This window comes from Herpailurus yagouaroundi, unplaced genomic scaffold (genome assembly GCF_014898765.1).
Source record: "Herpailurus yagouaroundi ecotype Mexico unplaced genomic scaffold, PumYag 208, whole genome shotgun sequence".
NCBI lineage: Eukaryota > Metazoa > Chordata > Mammalia > Carnivora > Felidae > Herpailurus > Herpailurus yagouaroundi.
This window is the reverse complement of record NW_024412439.1, coordinates 11,350,486-11,378,268: the sequence shown is the minus strand read 5'-3', so window position 1 is coordinate 11,378,268 and position 27,783 is coordinate 11,350,486. Positions and strand designations below refer to the sequence as shown.

The 27,783-nt window shown below is 47.3% G+C and overlaps 1 protein-coding gene across 1 annotated transcript in view; it reads right to left on the bottom strand.

Annotated features, from left to right (window-relative positions):
• The window catches only part of RABEP1 (rabaptin, RAB GTPase binding effector protein 1), a 63,457-nt gene that overhangs the window by 19,610 nt on the left and 16,064 nt on the right, over window positions 1-27,783 (bottom strand). Inside the window, exons 3-8 of the mRNA XM_040452949.1 lie at window positions 18,997-19,200; window positions 16,858-17,018; window positions 12,536-12,655; window positions 7,365-7,500; window positions 4,346-4,524; window positions 2,361-2,492 (exon numbers count right to left, since the gene is read on the bottom strand). Of these exons, the coding sequence (XP_040308883.1) occupies window positions 2,361-2,492; window positions 4,346-4,524; window positions 7,365-7,500; window positions 12,536-12,655; window positions 16,858-17,018; window positions 18,997-19,200 (932 nt within the window). The remainder of the gene's footprint in view (window positions 1-2,360; window positions 2,493-4,345; window positions 4,525-7,364; window positions 7,501-12,535; window positions 12,656-16,857; window positions 17,019-18,996; window positions 19,201-27,783) is intronic.

Below are 27,783 nucleotides of genomic sequence, written 5' to 3'. Positions count from 1 at the left end.
GCCAGGCACAGACCGCCCCTCCAAGCTACCTAGTGCCTCCAATCAATAAAAACTCACCCGTGAACACACCTCTCACATACACCCGACCAGCCCTGTGTCCAGCCGCCTGTCCCTACCCTTTTCACGCTTGCCTCACTACAGTAAGCCCGTGCTCCCCTCACCCTGAAGCAGCACGGGGCCAGGTACCCGAACCGAGGACAGACGCCACCCCAAGGCCCGCCACACCGTGCACGCCAGCTGGCCTTGCCTTCCCTCCAGGAGTGTCAGAAGCGGCTGCGACCCAGGACCCCTCCCCACAACCTTCTCCTGCTGCCTCACGACCGACTCGGATGCATCTCAGGTGGCTCTACCCGGTGTGCGTGTCACAGGGTCCCTAAAGACCGTGACATAAATTTCTCTTTCAATGGCACTGACCTTTAAACCTGGGCACAAATCCACGAGTACGGCCGTAAGAAATTATGGAATATTTGCCCACCGAAATAGTATCGGCCGTTAAATACCGGTTGTGGGCAAACGTTTGCAGCATGATATCCGCTGAAACCTTTACGATGGATTTCAGTGAAAAGCAATTTACACAGAACATCACGTCCAGCTGCAACATGGGCTACGTTTAAAAAGCAAAAATAGAAACACATATATGTTAACTTTGGAAATGAAGAGAAAGAAAGAAGAGGTACACACCAAAACGCCAGTGGGGACTCTCTCTGGGCAGGAGGGTCACCCACCGGCTCTTTTTGTTTCAGAGGACCTGCCTGCACTTTTCAAGTTTTCTGCACCGAACACACGCTACTTTCATAGTGAGAAAGGGACACTCTAATCCTGAGGCTAAACACAGGAGGTCCCACAAACTCCAATTGTCTTCAGCTAGAAATCGAGGTCCTTCAAAGCAGCACCGACTAACTTCACGTCCTCAGCTGAACATGAACCGTCAGGACACAAGGCGGGTGCACTCGGCATTCAAACCGCAAAACACCAGCCCCGAGAGCCGAAGGTTTTGAAGAGCCAGGAAATCGTGCTGAGCACAACACATACTACAGACCAAAAGGGACACAATCAAAAGACTTTTGAAAAGCCTCATGGTAAACGACAACAAATAAATCTCCCTTTCCTGTTTTCCTGCTCAAATATTTTCTGGGAAGTCTGACGTTCTTCAAACGTTCCTGCACACGGATACCACGTGGTACTCGGCAGGACCCGGAAACAGCCCTTCTCCTGGGAGGCAGGCTGTTGAAAGGCACTCGGCAGAATCAGGCTGCTTGGTTCCGTGTGTGCACCCCACAATGAACACAGTGAGTGACACAGCAATGACGTCCTGCTTCTCAGCGTCCGTTAGGGTGTTTTCCCTTAAAAAAATGAGCAATCCATAAACACGGAGACAGAAGCCACGAGGACGCAGATGACACACAGCCAACACGAATCCGCACACGATCCAGAAGCACAGTCCCCGTGCCCACGGCACCAGACCCTCTCTGTCACCCTGTGTCACAGGCCAGAAATGAGGGGCGGGGGGCAGCACGAACAAGGGTTGTGGGCGTGGACACGGCGTGGGGTCACCCAGCTGTGAAGGCCCTTCCGTGGCCAGCCAGGGGCTTCACTTTTACCCTGGGCGGGAACAAGAGCCTGTCCCCTGCTGACGCAGGAGATGGCCGAGAGGACCCAGCGCCCAGAGAGGTGGGAGCCAGGCAGCACCCCAGGAGAGGGAGCCCGCGGCGCACAGGGCGGCACGACGGGACAGCGAGTGTGGCCACAACCGCGCGGATGACCAGGCGCTGTGGCACCCGCGCAGGATCTGCCGGGGCATGCAGGGGGCAGCGGGTGGATAGGCCGCGGATTGGCCACCTGTGGAGGTGCCCGCTGAGGGGGAGGGGTGTGTCTGCGCGTGCGAGCACGGCCCCGGGGCCACGGGAACGCCTCTGTCCACGTTGGGGCTGCCCGCTCCACCTGACGCCCCAGCCGGAGACCTCAGATCTGCTAACACGGCGGGACATGCTGTAGGGAGTTCGGTGTTTGAACACTTCACACGCTCTCTTCTAAACAGAAAGCTCCAAGTGTTAGCAACATTTAATATTCACATCAGAAAAGATTTTACAGTTGTATCATGTAAAAGTTTTCTCCTACGGTTTTAATTTTGGAACCACGGGGAAAGAGAACGTCTAATGACTTCGGAGATGGTGACAGAAGCCACCACGCGTCTCCAGGAGCACCGCCTAGGGTCTAAAACAGACATAAACACTGCCGTCTTGTCGAATGCCACGCGAGGAGCTGCCTACGTCCTCCCCGTGAAGGACGCGCCCGACGCAGGAGAAGCGACACGTGGTCATACCACGTGCGCAGCGACCCTGAGGGCAGACTCACTATACCTCCTCGTTTGACAGCTGGGCTGCAGATTCCTCCTGCGCTAACGCGCACACCACTGGCGCCTTCACCTCCTCCTCGACCTCTGCTTTTTTATGGTCCTTCCTCTTGTTCAATCTCTGTTGTTCATCTTCCTCCTGAAAGTCACAGAAAATGCATACATGCGTTACCCAGGCGGTCCACACCTAACGATTCATACGGTTCTTTAGCCACTCAAAACAAACAAAGAGCAAAGCCTTACGAGGAAACTGGACACTGAGGCCTGTTTTGGGATCGCATCTAAGGATATCCAGTCAGAACAAAATGTTGTAATACTAGAGGCACAAAGAAGCAAAGCCCGTCATGAAGACAAACCAGGACACAGGTTCCAAGAAGAGTGTCCACGTGAAAGAAACATGAAACAAACTGCCCCCTCTTCTTCAAGAGAGAAAACTTACATGAACAATTCTCTGGGTGATGAGAGAGACCGCGAGGGCAGGACGCAGCCATCAGAAACACGTACAAATTTACGTGGAACACACAGGAAGGCTTGAAGCTGATGTGACAGTGCACTCGACAAACATGAACAGGCTACCTCAGTGCCCCAAATGGCCTCATGGGAGGGACAATCACAACACAGACAAGGATGGATGAGGTTCTGCGGCACAAAAGGACAATCTCATCGGGAGGAGCTAGAACCGGGGCTAGAAGCAGGTCAGCCAGGTCTGGAAGCGGCAGTGACAAGAGTCTGCCGACCGCGTGAGAGCAGCAAGCGAGGGTCCCGGGAAGGCAGGCGGACGGGGCAGTGTCGAACAATCTCCGGGGCCGAGAAGACACAGCTCGGGAAATGAGAGGTGAAGACTGGGGCAGGGAGTTAGAGATCTGTCACCAGCCCCCACCCTCATCTGGAGAGTTCTGGTGTGTGTTCCGATACCCATACCGCACGCAGCTTTACATGTAAAACCTTAGCACGACGCTGACATATGGAAAACCCTCCGTAAATGTTAGTTAAAGGCCTTAAGTGACCGGTTCCGGCATTTAGACGGTCTTAACGGACAGCAGGAGGGCATGGTTAGACCTGTACTTTAGAATCTAAATCCTCAGGGTGGCTGTGTCTGCACAAAAGAAGGATGAGTCAGAACTAAAACAAAAGACATTTTAAGGACAGAACATCTGAAAACCAAAACCCAACCCAAGTCACACAAGGTCACTTGAAAGCGGCTCACGATGCCTAGAAAGCTTCCACGCGGCTTCCCCGGGGAGGTATTTGCACCCACGCGCAACGCACTACGGGGCACCAGCTGCACTGCTACCGGAAATGGAAAAGAAACAAAGACGACGGGACCCGCGTGGAGAGAGCAGGGAGGGGGGTGGCGCGGCACTTAGCGAGGCCGACGGCTGCCTGCGGGAGCAGGTGCCCCGCCACGTGGTGAGGAGAGGAGGCCGTGGAGTGCCTCTGCTACAGGCCTGCGCGACACGAGCCAAACCGAAGACGCCCTAAAACACGGCAACGCCCGGGAGACGGCCTCCCAGGCGACGGCTGCGGATGACACGCGGTCGTCCCCGAAGGGAGGTGACCAGCGGACTTTATCGCTTTGCCTTCGCCACAAATTTCTTTGGCAGGAGATGTATCTGTGTACTGCTCGTGTCGGCTCAACAGGTTTTAAAGGTAAGGAGAAAAGAGGGTCTCGGGCGCGCGGCCCGCCAGGCTCTGGCCTTTTCAGGCCGGTCCGCACCTCCCTCCCCACGCGGTCCCTTCCGGTGCGGCCGCCAGGGCCATGTCACAGAGACGCGGCCCGGGACAAACCTAGTCCGGGAGCCCCGGGAGCCCCGGACAGAGCCGCGCAGAAGGCTCTTCTCAGAAGTGCGCACCGTTCCGAAGACGGTGGTGGCTACATGGGCTCTGTGCCCCAGACGCGGCCATTTCCAAAGCCGCGGACCCACGCCCCTCCGCCTGCCGGAGCTGCTCCGACTCCGCGGTCGTGGGGTGGGGGGCGGGGGTGCCGCTCACCTGGTCTCTCCTCCGCAGCGCCTCCACCCGCCGGAGCTGCTCCGACGTGAGCACGACCTCCATGCGCTGCATGTCCCTCATCAGCAGGCGCTGGGACTCCAGAAACTGGTCGTTGGCTCTCTGCCACGTGTGCTTCAACTGGTTGTGTTCCTGTCGCTCTTGTTCCAGGAGCCGGCACACTGTCGGGGACCCCCAACCAAGACACCAAACTTGAACGGCAGACCATGCCCACGGCACGGGGCTGCCAGACCGGGTCTGGCCGCTGGCCTGTCCCGCCGGGGTCGGGATGAGGACCCAGGGCTGACCGGCCGTGGGACACACGGCAGCTGTCCTGCCTCTCCCAGAGCAGACCCTCCCCGAGCCCCCTGTAATGGCGGCGTGGACGAGGGGCCCCCGTGCTCAGGAAGCGCTAGAAACCCTGGTTAAATGAATCTTTGAAGGTTCCTTCCCTGCAGGACCTGGAGCTCAGCCTCTCCAGCGTGTGTTTTCTCAGAGGAGCTCCCAAGTTCACATGACCGGACGTCCCTTCCCACACCACTCACCGCACACGCGTGCTCGGGAACGCGCCGTGGGAACGGCTGCTCCGGAAGCCGAAGGCACAGTAACCACTCCCCAGCGTCCTTACACACACGCTGATACACCTGTCACCCAGAGACCCGCCCTGAGCCCAGGCCAGCCCTGACCGCCCAGGATCAGTCACGGGTCCCGTGTAATGGCTGGTCCTGCCGGTACTCGGCGCTCGGCCGTCTTGCACCGACGAACGAGCGGGTGGCATCGCCGTCCCTCAAGCCACAAACCCGAGAGAACACTCGTACCGCTTTCTCGTCTCGCCCCAACACAGCCCTCTGTGACTGTGCCAGGTGACGGCCAGCCTCCGCCACCTGCCTCGGACCAGCCCCCACGGCTCAACCGGTACGCTTCCCGGCCTGTCCTCTGGACTGCTGGCAAACTGAACTTTCTGAACCGCACAACTTATGTTACCACTCGCAGTTTAAAGCCCAACAGAGAGGCCAAGCACGAGGCTCCATACTGTCTAATGCCACTCAGACAGAAGTCCAGGACAGGCAAATCTGTAGGCACAGAGAGCAGACTGGCGGCTGCCGGGAGCTGGGGCGGAGGAGGACATGGCGAGCGACTGGGAACGAGCACGGAATTCCCTTCCGAAGTGGCGAGAATGTCGTGGAATTAGCGGTAACGGCTCACACCACACCTTTGTGAGAACAGACTTTAAAAGAGCCAACACCATGGCATGTGAATTAGGTCTCCATAAAGCTGTCATTTAAGAAAAACATTTGAAAGAAGCTCGTTCCCGCCCAGAGGCCAGACTCCGAGTCCCCGGGCAGAAGGCGTCCACGACCCAGGTCACGTCAGCACGTCAGCCTCTCCCATCACGTCTTGCCCCGCTGCCCTCACGTCCTAACTTGGCCGGAGCTCCTCCTTCGCCTTGTCACGCCCAGGCAAATGGCCCGGGACATCAAGTCCATGTCTGGCCACCTGACAAACACCCACCTCTCTTTACAACTTCTCTTAAGAAGCTCACCAGTGGCACTGCCGCCTCCAAGCCCAGCACCCGTGACCGGCCACAGCGGTAACTCGGTGGCATGGCTACCGTCCCCAAGTCAGGCTGCAGGTTACACGGATGCTCGACTGTTACCGGCCTTCCTTTCACTGACCTACGATTTTTGGTGTGAGTGTTCCAGAACGGAAATCGTCCCCTTACTCGTTTTAATGAGACTTCTCAGATCCTTTTCCAGATGTGTCAAGGGGATTAAGGGCCGGGCACACTGTTTAAATGGAAATCCCTACTTCTTTTGGACATTTTCAGAGTTTGCATGTCTTTTCGATGGCAGCAGCACATATGAAACATGCTTCCAGAAAGCCAGAGACTCACTCAAGCTTTGGGTCATTTTCATAACATTTTGTGAGATAATTCCGTAGGCCTTTATAATTTCAGCTTTCCACTCCCGGGGGAAAGAACGGACTCATTCACAAACCTAAATTCTGGTGGAAGAGCTGTATTTCCCACGGCACTTGATACACTTAAAAGTGCCCACTGTGGGACTCTGACCCCACAGTCCTGCCCTTGCCCGTTAAAATATGTTACTAGTATCGCCCTCAACGTGGACGAGATTTCAGGGGGTCCATGCATTTAGGTGAGGAAAAAAGCTGGATCTTCATTTTCACTAACTCCTAACTGAAATGTATCATTTCCTTTAATTATAAAATGTGGGCAAGCAACCACAGTAAGTATGACAATACTCATGACGGTCACCAGCACAAGCCGCAGATGTGACATCTCTGTACAGCAGCTGCAGATCTTAAAAGATCACTGAGCTCAGTGCTTCAAAATTACAGTAGTTACTTTTTATTTAGTGCCTTAATAAAAAGCACCCTTGTTCCTGTATCTTAAGTCTGCAGTCATTTGTATTTTGATCACCATTTTATAGTAAGTCGTTTCTTCTGTATTTACTATTTTAGGGACTAAAAACATGATCCTAAGAGGGTCTCCCGAGACCGCCAAGAGAAGTTCGTGACACAACAAAGGTTAAGAACCCCAGCAATTAAGACTCGCTAGCAGAATTAAAGACAAAAGTGGATCTTTATTTTAATGGGGAAAAGATAAGCCTTCTCCCCCAGGCCGGGGAAAAGAGACTCAATTTCCGCAGAACCCCGCTAGCAGCCTCGGGAAATCAAAACCACTCCTCACAAACGGAGATGCTCCTCGGTCCTCGACCTGCCCTCCGGCCCCACTTTCCCTTTGGTAGAACTACCTCCATCAAGTTGGGTCTGGGGGCAAAAGCAGTTTAAGCAGAAATTCCCGGCCCTCCTGTCTCTCTGCCCACACCTCGCGCCTTGTGAAGCTGTTCCGTTACAGCCGCGAGTCTTTAGGCCTCACGGCTCCCAGGACAACACTCCCACCGACTGCAAGGCTTCCGGTGAATCCCTCATGTGCGGCCTCTCGGATTTGTTCTGGTTTTCTCAGAGACCGAGACTAAAACTACAGAGGATACGTATTTACCTTCGTGCAATTCCTTCCGAAGTTTCTCGGCATCTTCCTGTAGAACAGACTTCTGAGTGTTCAGGACGGCTACGTACATCTCCAGATCAGTCCTGCAGGATTTCTCAGCTTCCAGATAGTGATTCAGCTCCTTAACCTGAAACAGAATGCGATGCTATTGAAGTAAAACCTACAATAGTTTCTACTCGAGACCTACCGGTGATGTATATGTATGTATATCTGAACGTGCCTTGAAAATAAGTGGAGTTTGTATTTACATAAGTTGAAAAAGTTAAACAATTTTTAATTAGACACACACACACACACACACACACACACAGTCTTCTTCATAACTGTATCCCCAGAGTGACACCATATGGGACACTCCTGTGCCTCGCTTTCCAAAAAGGCAGCTCCAGGGTGTACTCCCAGAGCAACACGTACACGTGCTCGTTTTGTCACACTCTCAGTCACGGAGTTGTTACAGGTTCTTTTCAAAACAGCAGTTAATTTCTAAAGATAAAAATAGTACCACACTCTTGTAAATTTGCTTCTCTTTGATTTCTGGTGAGGTGATCCCAAATGCCTTAAACTTATAAAAAGGGCACATTTCGAACAGGCACACACATGGGAAGGAAAAAAGAGGAAGTCATAATGGAAAAAATAGTCCCATGCTGTAATAAACACAAACTTGGAGGCAAGTGTGGGGTAGGTTTTAAAATCACATCTTTTAAAGTTTACTTATTTTGAGAGAGTGAGAGAGAGCACGAGTCAGGGAGGGGCAGAGAGAGGGAGACGGAGACAGAGAATCCCAAGCAGGCTCTGCACCATCAGCACAGAGCCCAACGTGGGGCTCGAACTCACGAAACTGTGAGATCATGACCTGAGCTGAAATCAAGAGTCAGGATGCTTAACCAACTGGGACACCCGGGTGCCCCTAAAATCACATCTTTTAAAACATGTCTTATTCCTGCTTAACAATTAACTGCAATACTCAAATATTACCAAGACAGTCTCGTGTGTGAAACAGTTATGACCAAAGTGAAATGCAGTCTTGCCCCAGAGAGTGATCACAGAATCACTTGGCCTGTCTTATAAACTGCCCATCCTAAGTTCTGGCTACTCGTGTCAGCTTTTTCCGTGGTTACGTCCAACTTCACTTTCAAGGCCACTTCCAAGCTTCTCTTCTTCCTACTTCTTCAAACATGAAAATGCTGGTGGTCAAGTTTCCAGTGAACTTGACCACACGTTAGTACTGGTCACAGGCTAAAATGATTGTTGAAGCAGCCACCTGACGCTTCCCTGGATGTGGTCAGACGACCGAAGACATGAAGCAGGTGTGACAAAGCACTGACTGCTGGGAGGCATGTCCCTGTCACTGGAGAGGGCGGGACTCCAGCCGGTGATAAGGAGAGTCGGTGTGCAGACACACAGCGGTATACAATCACTACTTCAACCTGCTACTACTTCTTAGCACAAATGCCTGACTCGATTTGTGATGAATGAATCTCTAACCTCTGAAAGCTACTAAGCAGAACCCTGGGAAAGTGGTGCCACAGTATGCGAATGCCCTTGAATTCCATTTGCCCTGGGGCGCCTGGGTGGCTCAGTCGGTTGAGCGTCCGACTTCAGCCAGGTCACGATCTCGAGGTCCGTGAGTTCAAGCCCCGCGTCGGGCTCTGGGCTGATGGCTCAGAGCCTGGAGCCTGCTTCCGATTCTGTGTTTCCCTCTCTCTCTGCCCCTCCCCGTTCATGCTGTGTCTCTCTCTGTCTCAAAAATAAATAAAGGTTAAAAAAAAAAAATTAAAAAAAAAAAAAAAAGAATTCCATTTGCCCTAACACATAACAAAGCCAAAAAACACACGGACACCCACAAAAATCTAGGAGAGAGCTGGAGGGTGGGGTCAGGAAAGCTACCTCTAGGGACACCTATGGTACCAGCATCAGCGTGTGACAGAGGGAAGGGAAGCAATGACGACCCCAAAGACCCCGTATTTGTCAACTGGGGCTCCAACCGGACAATGGCAGCTGAAACTGCAAGAGTTTCTCGCACATTCCAGTAGTGTGTAAACATGACCAATTTGTGTGGTGGACTCACAACCTGCTGAGGGTGGGACACAGCTCCCCTGTCACGTTCACACCCGGGTCGCTGTCCCGTGTCCGGGCAAGTGTCTCCACCCTGCCTTCCTCCAAACTGTCCTGGGTACACTTCTGATCCGCCACTTCTCCGTGTGAATTCTGGGATCCACTTACCATGTTGCTTATTAAACCCTATTGGAATCTGGGTGGAATTCTGAGTTTATAGATGAATTTGGGGATATACTACGCGCCTTATAATACATTATCTTTTCATTCCGGAACACACGTATTCAGACCTTCATTATAATGTATTGCGTAAAGATCTTACCCGTTTTTGTTTAGATATATTCTCGGGTAACACAGAGTTAGGCTTTTTTGGCATTTTTGTTTTGTTTTGCTTTTGTTACCGTGAATGGGATCTTCCCCCCGTTGGACAGATTACTGGGGTGCACGAACACTATCACTTCTGTCTGTTGCTCTTGTTGGGACAACGTTCTTGAACTGTGGTCAGGTCTGACAATGTGTTTGTACGCCGTCCTGGTTTTCTACATAAACCACCAAATCAATTTTGTTGTTTTCATTCCGTTCTTAAGCCCATCTCTCCGTCTCGTCTTGCTGTGTCATCCAGGGCCACAAAAACAATCCGCACAGAATCAGCTCACGTGGTTCCTGTCATGAATGGTAAGGCTGCTGAACACTCCTCATTAATGATAATGTTTGCTGATGGTTTGATAAACAGTTCTCATCAAGTCACTGGATGTTTAAATTTATCAGATGCCTTTCTGAAGCCAAGAAGAACACACTGCCCTCCTCCTACAATCTTCTCATGTGGTGTGTAACAATAGTGGGTTTTCTGGTGATACACCCTCCCTAAATTCCTGGGAATATATCCTATTTGGTTAAGATGTTTTTCTTTTTTTTTTAACTACACTGTTGAGAATTTTTGTTTCTACGTTAAGTGAGATAGATCTAGAATGCCTTTCCTTCCTACCACTTTTCTGTGTGCTTGTAATGAAATCATGAAGGTCTCACAAAATCAGCAGGAGACCTTTCCTCCTGTTCTCTAACACACTTTGTAAAATATAAGGATCATCTCTTTCCAGGTTTGGAAAAACTTGCCTGCAAAACCCGAACGTCTTTCAGAGAGGAAACAGGAGAAAGGAAGATTTGACTCTAAATCTGACTATAAATTCACTTTCTTTAACAGTTACTACTTTCGGGGCGCCTGGGTGGCTCAGTTGGTTAACCGTCTGACTCTTGGTTTCAGCTCTGGTCATGATCTCGGTTCGTTGAATTCGGGCCACACGCCAGGCTCTGTGCTGCCAGCATAGACCCTGCATGGGATTCTCCCTCCCTCCCTCCCTCCTCCCTCCCTCTGCCTCTCCCCCACTCTCTTGCTCTCAAAATAAACTTAAAAAAAAAAAAGTTTTCATTTAACCAAATTTCCTTCATTTCCTATTTGTTGGTACGACACTGTTCTGAGTCTGTTTTGTTTTCAAGTCTCTACTGATTTGTGGTTATGTCCCCGTTCTGATTTCTAATGGATTTTTTTTCTTGATGAGTCCTACTGGAGGTCTGTCTTACCAGCTTTCCCATTTTTCCCATTATGCTGACATCCTCAAGTTCTCTTCTGCTTTTCTGTTTCACTCATTTCTGCTCTCACGAATATTATAGATTTCCTAGTGTTCACATCGTACTATTGTTTGTTTTTTAGCTTCTTGAGTGAGATATTCAAATCACTCTAAATATCTTAGAATTCCTTTTTCCATGATTTTTTTTCCATTTCCAGAGATTTTATTTTAGCTGCCGTTTTACTGTAAATAATTTAATTACAGAGATTTGAGTCTGCATAACAATCCTTCAAAACACGTTGACGCTTCGTGTCCTTATGAGAAATATCATGTACCTGAAACTAACAATACTTTGTCTCACACACTGTCCTAAGTGTTCTATAGAATCCTATTAATAGCCTTACAAGGCATGCAGTAGAGGTATCTCCATTTTATAGTTGAGAAAACCAAACAGTAAGCTTAATTTCCCAAAGGTTCCCCCTGCTAATAAATGCTGAGCTCCTAACTCCTACACTCTACGACTACAGGAGATACAGTCCCCCTTTCCTGGCTACAGAATTCTGTGTGTCTGTTACATCTAAATTATTAATCTGGTTATTCAAAGCCCCCATATCCCTACTAATATTTTTTTCTGCCCACCTGATCACTTGCTATAAATCAGTTCTAAGCTCCTACTATAACTGTGAAAGTTAGTTTCCCCTTAATTGTCCCTTGTAGTTCACATATTTCAAGGTGTGTAAGAAACATTCAATCACGACTGTCCGATCCTACTGATGGATTATTAGATGGGGTCTCTCTATTCTTTTTTCTATTACATCCTAAATGTTTCATATCACAGCTGTTATATCAACTTTCCTTTGGTTAGAATTTATATGACATATCTTTAAATATCCCATTATTTTCAGTCTTATAATTTTATTTTAGGTGCATCTATTATAATCAATATAAATTTACGTTTTTAAAAATCCCATCTCTTTCAGTAGGTGATTATCAGTTCACATTTATTAGGGTCACGGACACATTCCCCTTTCCACACTCCTATGCTGTGCTTCTGTTTACTGCCTTTTTTAAATTATTTTTTCTTTCCTACTTTCAATTAATTGTTAAAATTATCGACATTCCCTCTGCTGTGTCTTCATGGCCAGCAAACCCAGCCATGCTCTAACCACATCATCTCTCAGACATCAATTCTGGGGCCAGCTTCAGGGAATGAAGTCAGCTTGGACCCATTCATTTTCCTCAACAAGAAAACGGATGAGATCAGGTCTCATTCTAACAAGAAAATGAACACTAACTTTGTACCAAAGCAAAACAAAACGGAGCACCACTATGGTGATTATTTAAACTATCCATACAGACAAAATCATCTCCAAGCTTTTTCTTTTTTTTTTTTTTTTTTTTTTTTTTTTTTTGTATTTTAAAGAAACCAAGATTCTTCGGATTCACAGTCTGAATGCCAGGGTCTGCCCCTCCATGACTAGCTGTGCTCATGGCATCAGGTCAGGGCATTGGGTGCAAGAACGGGCTACAACATCTCACAACCTTTGAGGCCTCCAGCTCTTTAACCTTGTCTTCAGCCTCCGTCAGCTTCTCTTTCAGAGCCGCAATCTCCTTCTCCATGGGCATCACAACAGATCGAAGTTTCTCAGCATCCTCTTGGGCCTACGGTTAAAAAGAATTAAATGCTACAACTTACCGGCTCGTTGCTTTTCTGAGAAACTCTGACTCGCACATCGTTAGACTGAACACAAGTAAGCCACCAGGCGCCGTACGAGTGCCCGTCGAACTGAACCACGTGTGCTTTCCGGTGCCATAGGACCGTGAAGGCCAAGCCATCATCCCAATTTTCCCAGTGTTCCACTTAGAAATGGGAGTAGGTAGGAAAATGGATTCACTAGGACCCTCCTGACTTTTTAAATCAATTCATTAAATTCGAAAATACCCTATATATAAAAGTAAATACACATAGCACTTTAATTTTTACAACTCTAGTCACTAAATTCAGAACATCATACTTTCTTTGGAAATGCTTGGATGAAAGTACTGATTAGTTCATAAACATAAAAAACAGCACATACTTCCTAAAATGTTACAAAATTATGTTGCTATTAAAAAGCTTTCATCTTAGTTATTTCATTTAAAAAAACATTTTTTTGGTGGGGGCGCCTGGGTGGCTCAGTTGGTTGAGCGTCCTACTTCAGCTCAGGTCACGATCTCGCACTCCGTGAGTTCGAGCCCCACGTCGGGCTCTGGGCTGATGGCTCAGAGCCTGGAGCCTGCTTCCGATTCTGTGTCTCCCTCTCTCTCTGCCCCTCCCCCGTTCATGCTCTATCTCTCTCTGTCTCAAAAATAAATAAACGTTAAAAAAAATTTTTTTTAATAAATAAATAAACATTTTTTTTAACATTTATTCATTTTTTGAGAGACAGAGCATGAGTGGGAGAGGGACAGAGAGAGAGGGAGACACAGAATCAGAAGCAGGCTCCAGGCTCCGAGCTGTCAGCACAGAGCCCGACACAGGGCTCGAACTCACCGGCTGTGAGATCATGACCTGAGACGAAGTAGGATGTTTAACCTACTGAGCCACACAGGCGCCCCCATCTTAGTTATTTTAAAAGAGTAGTTTAAATATTATTTTACGTTTGATACCTAAATGAAACAAACCCAAAGAAGGACTATCATATCGTTTTCTGTCCTTCATTCTCAAAAACATGGATTAAAAAAAATAACATCCGAAAATTAGTAAACTGGTGAGAAACTTTTATTATACATATATTGTATACATCACATATGTGTATATTGTGTATGTATGCGTGCATATGCATGTAGGTGTGTGTATACACGTGTGTATAGGTACGTGTTTGTGCGTGCACACATGTGTGCATACATGTGTGTGGTGTGTGCATATGCGTGTGTGTGTATATACAGGTGTATATGTGTGTATGTATGTGTACACCTGTGTGTGTATATATATACACAAAGGCAGACTTAAAAAGTTAGCTTTTTCCCTTCTTAGTGAACATGAAATTTAACCTTATTCCCTAAACTTAAAGAGCTCAAATTGATCCTCAATTGTTCACGATAGGGAAAATATCATTTATGCCCAAATATGAGTGGGGCTTTTCCCCAAGACACATCTCTCTCAGAAAAGAGGGATTCACTTTGTTTTCCAGTCCTTAAAAAGTCATTGAATCATTTATTTTATTTTTAACTAAGTACTGTTTAGAAAAGGCATGTGAGCTTAAATTATCTTCTGTCTAGGTTAACAGATCTGCTGTGCTGATAAAAAACAGCAGGGGGAAAAAAAGGAGGGAAGAAGCAGAGAATTTAACATAGACTGAATTATTTAATGACGCAACGATGACCCCACAACTAAGTGCTGCATATCATTATAAACAAAACTTATAAAGATGATTTTTTTTTTTAAATGACAAAAAGGTCATTAAAAACACGGAAACTCTGGGGCGCCTGGGAGGCTCAGTCGGTTGAACATCTGACTCTTGAGTTCGGCTCAGGTCATGATCTCACGGTCATGGAATTGAGCCCTGCCTCGGGCTCCACACGGGCACGGACGGAGCCTGCTTAAGATTCTCTCTCTCCCTGTCTGCCCCTCCCCCACACGCACCTGCACACGCGCTGTCTCGAGAAAGAAAAATACAAAAACAAAAAAAAACAAAAAACAAGGAAAATTTATTAAGGAGTGCATCTGTCATGATGAGCACCGGGTGACATATGGAAGTGTTGACTCGCCGTACCAGACACCTGCAACTGATACAACACATAGGCCAACTGTACTGGAAGCAAAATAAAAACAAGCAGAACAACAACAAAAAAGTGTCATCCGCATATAAAGATTTTATGGATTAAAAGTTGATCCTATGACTTACTTCTCTCCTATTGCTTTACTGCCAAGGCCATACCTTCGGTGTCCTATTGAACAGACGCTGTAACAGCCAGCATCCTTGTGTGTTTCATCTTCCAGGGAAACAGTTCTGTAGCAATTACGGTATTTACATTTTCATTTTTGATAAACAATGAGATAGGGAACTTACTTGCCTTCTATGAATTTCCTTAGGATTGTTTTTATGCCTGGGTGTTGCATTTTATTAGTCACCTCATCAGATTTATTCTTTAAAACAACCACCAGGAAAATTTGGGCCAAGAGGAGCCTAAAGAGACACGTGGCATCCTGCAATGTGGTGCCTGCATGAGATGTTAAAAAGAGTGAGCCAGGGCATCAGGTAAAAACTAATGAAATCTGAATACAATGAACGGACGTTAGCTCATCATACTCAATCCTGGTTTACTAGTTGTGACGACGTACCACACCAACGTGAGATACTAGTAACTGGGAAAACTAGACGTGGACCACACGGGAACTCTGTACTATCTACGCAATCTGACTCCGTAAATCAAAAACTGTTCTAAAAAATAAACTTTAGTTTATTTATTTTTTTAATGTTTACTTATTTTGAGAGAGAACACGCACATACACGCCCAAGCAGAAGAGGGGCAGAGAGGGAGAGAGAGAATCCCAAGCAGGCTCCACGCTGTCAGCACAGAGCCCGACAAGGGGCTCAATCCCATGAACCGTGAGATCGTGACCTGAGCCAAAACCAAGAGTCGGACACTAAACTGACTGAGCCACCCAGGTGCGCCAAGTTTATTTTAAAAATAAAAATAAATTTTAAAAGCAACAAGAAGTGGCACGTTGTGAAAAATCATGAACAACTGGAAACAAGGATCTCCTGTCACGGCCTGGACCGGAATCTCCAGCGGCAGCATCGAACAGGAACTATCTCCAACAACCTGAGGGAGGGGACTGTGGACAACTCTGTTAGATGGCTAAGTGACTCTAGTGGTGAGGAAGATGTCGGATCCTCGTGAAGATGTTGAATTACAGTCTTCTCCTGGAATAAAATGGAGTGGAAGAAACGGTTCTTCGTGTTTAAAGCTTCTTTTTTGGGTATTGGGTTCTCAGATGATTTCTAGGTTATTATGAAAACTAAATCACCTTCTAAATACACAAAAATAGTCCTCTGTGGACCGAGGGTTGGGAACCAAAGATGATGATTAGTACGAATGAAAGATAAAGTCAAAATCTAGTTATAATTGTATATATAATGTGTGATTTAAAATAGAAGTATGTACACACATCAGTAGGCTACAAGTTTATATAATTAAACTGGCCAAAGAGCTTTCACTATTTTCTTCATGAAAAAATACTCCACCTTCTCCACCGCCCTATGTTCAGGCATCTTGCTATGTTCCAGCATAATATGCGGTACATTTGTCTCACGGGAACCCAGGGATACTGAGAGAGACGGAAAATCAACATCTGTCCTGAAGGTCCGGCTTAGACACACTCACCTGGCGGCCACACTCCTCCGATAAATATTTCTGAGCCCCTGTGTGCTAAACACTACCGTGAGCACGCAGGACACGCAAACAAACGAGGGTCCTGGCTCACGGAGCTCACATTCTGGCAAGGAAGGGAAGGCATGATCAACAGGCGAACTCTGTGTGTGCTGTAGGAAAGGACAAAGCACCGCAGGCTATGGCGATGGGGGGAGCGGTGGCAGGTGCAGGGGGGAGGAAGGCAGGCTGTCGTGCTGAATGGGGTGGTCAGGACAGGCCTCCTGCAGTGAAGACACTTGTTTCGGGATGTGAAGAAGGGGCAGGGAGGTCAGCCACGCACACGTCTGGGGTCAGGGAGTCAGGCTATCCAGCGCTACATTTACGTGTGTGTCAAAACAATCCCCCAAACAGAAACCGGGAAAGTCTGCCTATGGCCACAGTAATGCGGGTGGAGGCATCCTGCCTTCGAGTTCAAATATTCCTACGGGTGAATACGTTCCTCATACCTTTTTCATTTCGTTTTCTAGATTCTCCTCCCCTTGACCTTCCGACAGCCTTCTCCTTAAATCCGCTATCTCCCTCTCCGCGGACTCCCGGTACTGTGCCCACTGGCTTCGCTCCTGCTCCAGCCGCAGGTGATACTGGTGCTCGTAGTCGCGGACCGTCTCTACAAAATATCACCAAAGATCGCAGGTCTGAGCGCTCTGAGGAAGAATGTTCTGGCATGCTGAAATTTTATTTAAAAGGAGTTACATAAAGAGTGTATGCCTGGATTCTGGAAATCGTCGAATTCACTTTAAAAACAAAACAAAACTGGGGCGCCTGGGTGGCTCAGTCAGTTAAGCATCTGACTTCAGCTCAGGTCATGATCTAGTGGTCCGTGAGTTCGAGCCCCACGTCAGGCTCTGTGCTGACGGCTCAGAGCCTGGAGCCTGTTTCAGATTCTGTCTCTCCCTGTCTCTATGACCCTCCCCCGTTCATGCCCTGTCTCTCTCTGTCTCAAAAATAAATAAACATTAAAAAAAAAATTTAAAAAAATAAAAACAAAACAAAACCAACTAAAACTCAAGCAGGATTTCTGGTTATTATGTGCACAAGTGTCATGAGGGCTGTGACTCATGCCTGCTCTTCACGACGGGCCTGTGCCGTTCGTTCCCTCGTGGACGAAGAAAGCTTAGGGAAGGCCAAACACTCTGGCCGGTGAACATTCCACAACCAGAGCAACAGGGCTGGCTCGGACCCGGGGGCCGACCTCAAGCCAGACCGCTGCTCCCACACACGACGCTACGGCTCCTGAGACAAATGGGACTGTCACCCCCACCCCACTACTTGAATGTGAGAGAGAAGGGATGCGATTCTGGACTATTTTACTGTAACTCAGATTCTAAATTGAGACAGATTCTATAAGGTCTTTGTTAAATGACCTTATCTTTAATATAATCTTAACACGTCATGGGATAAACACACGTGTCTGTTAACTTCCACTGTTCCTTCGTCCTTTTTTTTTGTATACGTTTTTTAATGTTTATTTTTTAAGAGACAGAGAGAGACAGAGCGTGAGCAGGGGAGGTGCTGAGAGAGAGGGAGACAAAATCCGAAGTAGGCTCCAGGCTCCGAGCTGTCAGCACAGAGCCCGATGCGGGGCTCAAACTGACGGACTGCAAGTCGGACGCTTAACCGACTGACCCACCAGGCGCCCCGCTCTTTCTTAACAACAGAACCCCAATCTCGTTTAGGAAGTCAGTGGTGCACTTTACAAACGAGATTTTCCAGTTGCCTTTGTAGCTGTGGGGAAGCACACACCTCAGCAAATGTGAGGGGGCTGGAGGAGGAGCAGCTCATGTTCAGCCAGGAGGAGGACGGAGCTGAAAACCATACGCTACGGATGGAGGAGGACCGAAGGAGCCCAGGACACCGGTGACCCCGTGGGGTCCCCACCCCTGGGCTGCTGCTTCCGTGCAAGAACCGGACTCCTATTTGGGGGCCAGTCCCCGGGTGACAGCCACCACGCTGGCTGTCAGGGAGCACAGAGGGCAACAGGACCCGAGGGCAGACAAGAGGAGAGGGTCGTCCCTAGTCCACACCTACGACAGTAACTGGACTGACTTCAGGAACCCGAAGATTCAGGGGCAACTTGCTTCAGGTCACTGTCACCTGAGAAACGCAGGCTGTGACCGAGCACTAGTGGTGGGCAGCAGACGGACGGGAGACAGCTACTCTTCCTTTGGTCCGAGGGTCACGGCCCACGAAGCCTCCAGAGCCCGTGCCACTCGGCCACAGAGACCCCAGCGAAGCGGCCCAGCAAAACCCAGGCTCCCCCTGAAGACGTGGAACTGGCCGCACGGAGCGGGTGGGCGCGAATCCGCTGGGACCAGTGAGTGGAAGCAGGGCCCGGAGGCCTCCTGTGGGAGGTTCTCCAGCTCCGCGCACTGCCGCACCCACGCAGCTTCATCCCGCGTCAGGAGGGGCCGGCTCCTCCAGAACACCCAGAGGACAGACCCATTCACAGCACCACTGGCGCCCGCGGGAACACGCGAGGCCACAAACACCACTCAGGATCCGGTGTGAGACGCTCCAAAAATGGTCCATCACCGGCATCGGTGTCGCCGGGAAACGACAAAGCAGACGGAGGGCTCCCTCCTTACCTTTCATGACGGCCTGGAGCGAAGCCACCTCCTCCCTCCACTGTCTTTTCACCTCGTCGATGGCCTCCTGCTTGGTGTTCTCTGAGACCGTGGCGATGGCCTTGATGTTCTCCACCTCTGCCTGGGCTTCCCACAGCTGCGTCCGAAGCTGCCCCAGGTCATCCTGCGCGGCCTGCAGCACCGCATTCTGCCTCTTCAGGTCCTCTGCGGGGAGGGGAGGGGAGGGGAGGGGAGGGGAGAGAAGGGGAGGGGAGGCCTCCGGTTAGGGAAGGGGCCGCACTCGCACTCAGCAGGCTGACAGCCCAAGGAACAAATACAGCGTCCCCTTTATAATGCTAACAGTCTAACGAAGGAGTTAAACATTAAATTCAATGTTAGTTAACTTAGAAAACCAATTATTTTAATAAAGCTAAGACTCAGGGTGGGTGTGCAGGGCATCACAAATCCATTCCTTACTCATTATCCAACCAGCCAGTGATGAAGGCCATAGTTTTAGAGCTAAATTTAGACTCTTTCACTCACTGGCTAATCAACTTATTTAACCTCTCTGGCCTCAGTTTCCACATCTACAAGACGGGGATAAAAACACCCATCTTAGAAGGTTGTCTTAGTGATAAACAATTTACTGAAAATGCTTGGGAGTACAATACTTGCACAAGGTGAACATCTGAGAAACGGTTAACACGGGAGAAAAGAAAGCCGGACCACACCGCAAGCTACAAGATCAAGATCAAGGATTTTTAAAAGTCAGGATTAACTTTCTCCTCATCCCTTGGCCACCTCCTCAATATCGAGCTGACATGGTGAGCCAACTACAGACGTAAGCCTACGTAAGCCCGGGGTTTGGCCGAATGGCCCTTGAGACGAGGCGACCACCCCGCCCCCGCCAGTGTTCAGGGCCGTGTCTGCTCCCTACACACTTACCAACAGTCACTATCTTCCACGGTCCCTAATGTTGCCAACACCATGGGGACGAAAACGGTGACAGCTGTCATCTGTATTTCTCCACCAGTAGTGAGGCTGAGTATCTTTATTACATTGATTAATGTCTGTGTTTCTTCCCTGGTGATACCCTTTCCCTGTGCTCATGAACAGTCTTTCCTCTGATTGGGAACGGTATTCTACATACAGTGAGTATCAGTCCTTTTCCTCCAAAGTTTTTCCAGCCTTGCTGCTCTCGGTCTCTTAACTGTTCCATATCTTTTGCCATATAGAAGTTAGGAGACATTGATGCACAAGAAGCCTTCACCTTTATGCAAAGTCGTCAATTTCCTTTAGAGAACACGGTAACTGAGCTGACAGCCAGCAAAACAATCTGACTTAGGCTCTAACTCGATTACCAGCGGCCATGGGATCTAAGGAATCACACAGCCCTCAAGCCAGATCAGCAGCAACGCTTCTCTGCCTGACTGTCTAAGTGCTTAAAAAATCAGACAGATAAAACTAAGGCACTTTCACTATCAAACACACACAGGAATTAACAGCTTGGCAGTCCAAGTAACGGGGAAACACCAGACACGCTGATCGTAACTGAAGCCGTTTAAGAAACCTTTATTCGCTCAGCCTGTTTTCCGCTGCTTGTCACTATTAAAATATCCCGAAACACCAGCCACAGAAAACTTACAAGAACATTAATTACAGAAAGTAATTATCTGAAGTATCCAGAAGGCAAGCCAGACCCCTGGGACACAGTGATAGGTGTGTGGGAATGATCTAGAAACAAAACACACAAAGCCACAAAAGGGGTGTTCTGGATATAAAAACGTTTTCGTAAAATGTGAAATAAAACAAAAACCATGATCTCGGAATACTCTGTTCGTTTCTGAGAACCACAGTTCCGTCAAGGCTCAAGTCCATGTGCTCTCCCCTCCTCCGCTGATTCTCCCTGATAATGTTTTGTTTCTTGGAAATCATCCAGAGCTGCATACACTGTTGCGTGATCACTACGAACACAAAAACTGCAAATACCAAACCTAAAGACTAACCTGTGGCATGTTTCCACAGAGTTAAAAGCAGCAGAGAGAGCCTGAAGGAAGATTCGGCCAAATGTTGCCCCTGACTTTACGCATTTACCTAAGTCTATATTATGTGCTATGTATTACATACACACACCCACACACACACCCACACCCACACACACACACACACATACACACACACAACCTTTAAGTGAGAAAACAAACAGAAGTTAAAAGTTAGAAAAACCTACACTTTCTGTACCAAAACATTTCAAATCTATCTGCCAGTGGCACAAGTTATTATTAAAGAATAGTTACTGGGGTGCCTGGGTGGCTCAGTCGATTAAGCATCCGACTTGGGCTCAGGTCACAGTCCCGTGGTCCGTGAGTTCAAGCCCTGCATCAGGCTCTGTGCCGACAGCTCAGAGCCCGGAGCCCGCTTCTGATTCTGTGTCTCCCTCTCTCTCTGCCCCTCCCCTGCTCATGCTCTCTCATAAATAAATAAACATTAAAATTTTAAAAAATAATAATAAAGAACAGTTATCACCCATTCTGGCTTTGTAGATGTAATTATAAAGATTTCCAAACACACTCGGAAGGTGAGAATACAGTACAATCTTTCACACGCCTATCACCAAGATTCGTCAATTACCAAGACTTTGCCATATTTATTTCAACTACCCTTTTTCTTTGAAGTATTTTAAAAACGAGTCCCAGAAACAGTATTACATCACCTAACACACTACACATGCCTCTCTAAAAACAAGAATATTTTCTTACACAAACACGGTGACACTGTCACACCTAACAAAGTTAACAATTGTTTGATATAATCTAATACCTCGTCTGTAGTAAAACTACTCCAGTTGCCACAAAAATGTCTTTTTGAAGTCTGTATGAATTAGGATCCAAACAAGACACTTCATTCGGATATACTGACACTTTATAGAACATTTCAAACATAGAGACAAATACAGAGAATTACATAATGGACACCTATTACCTAGCTTCATCTTTTTTTTTTCTAGATTTTATTTTTAAGTAAGATCTGTACCCAACATGGGACTTGAACTCACAACCCTGAGAACAAGAGTCTCACGCTCCATGGCCTGAGCTGGCCAGGCGTCCAGGCTTCATCAATTGTTAATATTACTGCTACATGTGTTTCAACCTCTTTTCAACTTCAAGAAGTAAAACATTACAGGGGCGCCTGGGGGACTCAGCCGGTTGAGCGTCCGGCTTCGGCTCAGGTCATGATCTCACGGTCTGTGGGTTCGAGCCCCGCGTCGGGCTCTGTGCTGACAGCTCAGAGACTGGAGCCTGCTTCGGATTCTGTGTCTCCCTCTCTGTCTGCCCCTCCCCCACTCATGCTCTGTTCCTGTCTCAAAAAAATAAAAAATAAAAAATAAAAAAAGAAGTAAAACATTACAAACACCCTACTTCCCTCAGAAGTAACAACTATCAGGAATTTGGAGGAATCATTACCATGCATATTTTACACCCTTGCTCTGCTACAGGTTTTCAAACCCCAGTGCTCTCATAGAGTCGTATTCCTATTTAATTACCTCGATCTCTTAACATTGTTTCGTTCGTGACATTGTTCATACACGTGACGGCTTCAATCATTCACCGCCGTATGACAGTATGGCGTATCAGCTATTACGGCCATGGACACTCAGGTGCGGGGTAGGCATCTACCTGTTCTACTCGCATGTTCCCATCGTTCTATGCCCACTGTTCTGGGCTCTTCCCAAATTTCTAATGCTATGTCATATATCAAATTTCCATACATTGAGAACTTCTATAAAAATTATGGAACTTCTAGGGGCACCTGGGTGGCGCAGTCGGTTAAGCGTCCGACTTCAGCCAGGTCACGATCTCGCGGTCCGGGAGTTCGAGCCCCGCGTCAGGCTCTGGGCTGATGGCTTGGAGCCTGGAGCCTGTTTCCGATTCTGTGTCTCCCTCTCTCTCTGCCCCTCCCCCGTTCATGCTCTGTCTCTCTCTGTCCCAAAAATAAAATAAAAACGTTGAAAAAAAAATAATTAAAAAAAAATTATGGAACTTCTATAAAAATGCCCTATTCTCATGCCAATACCATGCTGTCTAAACACAGCAGTATTCATACTATTTTGTCTACTCTCGTACACATTGTAAAGTTTCCCGTAATAAACAGCTTAATAAAAACACTGTAGGTGGTGCCTGGGTGGCTCAGTTGGTTAAGTGTCCCACTTCTGCTCAGGTCATGATCTCACAGTTTGTGGGTTCGAACCCTGTGTCGGGCTCTCTGCTGTCAGTGCAGAGCCCACATCAGATCCTCTGTGCCTCCCACACTCACGCACATATTCTCTCTTGAAACATTAAAAAAATTTTTTTATTTGAAAAACAAAACCACTGTAAGGGAGGCTGAGTGGCTCAGTTGGTTAAGTGTTCAACTTGAGCTCAGGTCACGATCTCGTGGTCTGTGGGTTCCAGCCCCGCGTCAGGCTCTGTGCTGACAGCTCAGAGCCTGGAGCCTGCTTCAGATTCCGTGTCCCCCTCTCTGCCCCTCCCCCCGCTCGTGCTCTATCTCGAAAATAAACAAATGTTAAACAACAAAAAAAAAGAATGTTAAAAAACCCCACTGTACTGGTTTTGAATGAAGTGGGGACACTTCCCCTACCAGACGTAAGTTATTATCACAAGCCTCACACACCCGCCACCCAGCTCCAACACTCATAAACCTGCGGGCAATCTCGTCCCTCCATCCACTTCCATTACACAACACACTGTCTTGAGACAAGTCTCAGACATTTTTTTAAACTAATAAACTTTAGGGGCGCCTGGGTGGCGCAGTCGGTTAAGCGTCCGACTTCAGCCAGGTCACGATCTCGCGGTCCGTGAGTTCGAGCCCCGCGTCGGGCTCTGGGCTGATGGCTCAGAGCCTGGAGCCTGTTTCCGATTCTGTGTCTCCCTCTCTCTCTGCCCCTCCCCTGTTCATGCTCTGTCTCTCTCTGTCCCAAAAAATAAATAAAAAACGTTGAAAAAAAAAAATTAAAAAAAAAAAACTAATGAACTTTATTTTTTAGAGCAAGTTAGGTTCACAGCAAAACTGAGCAGAAAGTAGAGTTCCCAGTCCCCCCTCCGCACGCGAGCTCCCCTCACCGCAGCAGAGCGCCCGACTTGTAACCGCAGAGCCCACGGGGACACGCTGTTATCAAAGCCCGCGGTCTCCATTAGGACACTGTATCCGGCCCTGTGGGCGCACACGACGGTTCCGCTGCCTCGACACCCCCTCCGCCTGTCCGTTCCTCCTTCCCTCCTGACCCTGGCAGCCACCACTGCGTCCACTCTTTGCCTCGTCCTGGATGTCACACGGAACCATACACCCATCGTCTTTTCGGGGTAGCCGAATAACATTCCACCGCCTGGGCGTACCAGTTTACCTGCTCGGCTCCCAAGTTCTGGCAATTATTAATCAGGTTGCTGCACACGTCGACGTGCAGGTTCTCACGTGAACCCGGGTTTTCAACCGGGGATGTCCCGAGGAGAAAAACCGGTGAACCCCGTTAGCTAAAAGTATGTTCGGTTCCGTAAAAAACGGCCAAAGTACCTTCCGAAGCGACAGCACCATTTTGTATGCCTGCCAGCAATGAGTGAGAGTTCCAACTGCCCTACATCAGCAGCAGCTTTTGGTGGGGTGTCTCAGATGTCAGCCACCATAACACACGCGGAGTGACAGCTCACTGCTTTACTATGTTCACAAACTCACACAACCATCACCACAACCAATTTCGGAACATTCTGATCCTCCCAGAAAGAAAGCCAGTGCTCTTGATCACCCCCTCCCCCCGACTCCCCGGGGCCACCAGTATCAGGGAACCACTCACCTGCTTTCTATTCCTATCGATCACGTGCTACCCTGGACATTCCGTACAACTGTCATCATACGACGAGTGATCCTTTGACTGGACTGTCTCTTAGCACAAAGCTTTGAAAGTTCATCCATGTTATAATGAGTGCCAGTATTCAATGTATTTTCATGGAGAAATGAAATATTCATTCATCAGCTGACATTTGGGTTGTTCCCCACTTTCTGGCAGTTAGGAATAATACTGCCGTGGCTATTTATATGCAGATGTGCACAGCACATGCTTTATCATTCTCTTGTGTATATACCGAAGAGTGAAATTCTGGGTCAAACAGTAATTCTATGATTAACCATTTGAAGGACTGAAAGACTATGTTCCAAGCCCCTAGACATTTAACACTCCTGCCAGGAGTGCACGAGGGTGCTCACTTCTTACTTCTCCGTGTCCTTGCCAATACCTGTTATCAACTGACGTTGTGATAAAGGCCTCCTAGTGGGTGTCAAGTGGCATCTCATTATAATTTTGATCTGTGTTTCTCTGATACCTAACACCATTGAACATCTTATCATGTGCTTTCTGGCCATTTGAGTATCTTCTTTGGAAAAATGTCTATTCAGATCTGCTGACCATTTTTCACTGTCTTTGTATCATGGAGTTATAAGGGTTCTTGATACATATATATATAAAAGTCCCTTATCTGATATGCCATTTGCAAAAATTCCTCCCATTTTTGTGACAGTGTCTCTGGAAGCACGAAAGCTTTTGAAATCTGATGAAGTCTAATCTACTTCATTGGTTGCTTCTGCTCGTAATGTCCTATCTAAGATATTACTGCCTAATTCCAAAGTTGCAAAGATTTATCCTTATGTTTTCTTCTTTTTTAAAAATGTTTGAGAGAGAGAGTACAAGCACGGGATGGGCAGAAAGAGGGGCAGAGCGAGAATCTCAAGCCAGTTCTGCAGTGTCAGCACATAACCCAACTTGGGGCTCGATCTCACGAACCATGAGATCATGACCTGAGCTACAATCAAGAGCCAGATGCCTAATCAACTGGGCCACCCAGGTGCCCCATCCCTATGTTTTCTTCTAAGAGTTTTATAGTATATCTTGACACAGTCCAAGTGAATTTTTATAGATGTTAGAGTCCAATATCATTCTTTTACATGTGGATATCCAGATGTCTCAGCGCAATTAATTGAAAAGATGGTTCTTTCTCAGAATTGTTTTGGCATCTTGTAGAAAAATCACTTGATCGCGTATATATCTGAGGCTTATTTCGGGATTCTCGACTCTATCCCATGGAACTACGAGAATTATGCCAGCACCACCTGTCTTGATTACTGTTGCTTTGTAGAAAGTTCTGAGATCAGGGTATGTGAGTCCTCCAACTTTGTGCTTGTTTTCCAAGAAGGCTTTGGCTATTCTGGATCCCTAACATTTTCATATAAATTTTAGGATCATCTTGTCCACTTCTACAAACTACGCAACCAAGATAAAGACACTGCATTAAATGTGTAGGTCAATCAGGAGAATACTGCCAGTATTAAGTCTTCTGACATATGAACATAGGATATTTTTCAATTATTTAGATCATTTCAAATGTTTGACACCATTTTTAAAGTTTTCAAAGTACAAGCTTTACACTTGTTAAATTTCTTCCAAAATATATCATTAATTTTGATGCTGCTGTAAATGAATTGTTTCCTTACTTCCATTTTCAGATTCTTCATTGCAAAGGTATAAGTGGTTTTAACCCCGGTCAATTACTCTTTGACAAAGCAAGAAAGAATATCCAAGAGGAAAAAGAAAATGTCTCTCCAACAAATGGTGTTGGGAAAACTGAACAGCGACATGCAAAAGAATGAAACTGGACCGCTTTCTTACACGCACTTTCTTACACACAAAAATAAATTCAACATGGATCAAAGACCTAAATGTGAGACCTGAAACCGTAAAAATACTAGAGGAGAGCACAGACAGTAATTTCTTTGACGTTGGCCATATCAACTTCTTTCTAGACATGTTTCCTGAGGTAAGAGAAAGAAAACAAAAATAAACTGAGACTTCATCAAGATAAAAGGCTTCTGCACAGAAAAAATAGTGTAAAAACGGGGGGTGGGGGGGACAAAACATAAGAGACTCTTAAATATGAAGCACAAACAGAGGGTTACTGGAGGGGTTGTGGGAGGAGGGATGGGCTAAATGGGAGAGGGGCATTAGGGAATCTACCCCTGAAATCACTGTTGCACTAGATGCTAACTTGAATGTAAATTTAAAAAAAATTTTTTTTAATTAAAATAAAGAACCAAATGGAAATGAAAAAAACAAAATAAATTAAAATAAAATAAAGCTTCTGCACAGAGAAAAGGATCTATAAAATTTAAAAGACAACCAACAGAATGGGAGAAGATATTTGCAAATGACATATCTGATAAAGGGTTAATATCCAAAATACATAAAGAACTTCTAAAATTCAACACCCAAAACACAAATTATCCAATTAAAAAATGGGCAGAAGAGGGGCACCTGGGTGGCTCAGTTGGTTAAACATAGAACTTCGGCTCAGGTCATGATCTCACAGTTTGTGAGCTCGAGCCCCACATCGGGATCTCATGCTGACAGCTCAGAGCCTGGAGCCTGCTTCAGATTCGATATCTCCTTCTCTCTCTGCCCTTCCCCCACTTGTGCTCTGTCTCTGTCTCTCAAAAATAAACGTAAAAAAAAAATTTTTTTTTAAATGGGCAGAAGACAGGACTAGACATTTTTCCAAAGACATCCAGATGGCCAATACACCTATGAAAAGATGCTCGACATCCACTGATCATCAGGGAAATCTAAAACAAAACTACAATGAGACGTATCACTTCACACCTGTCAGAACGACCAAAATAAAAAACACAACAGGTATTGGCAAGGATGTGGAGAAAGAGGAATCCTCCTGCACTGTTGGTGGGAATGCAAACTGGTACAGCCACTCGGGA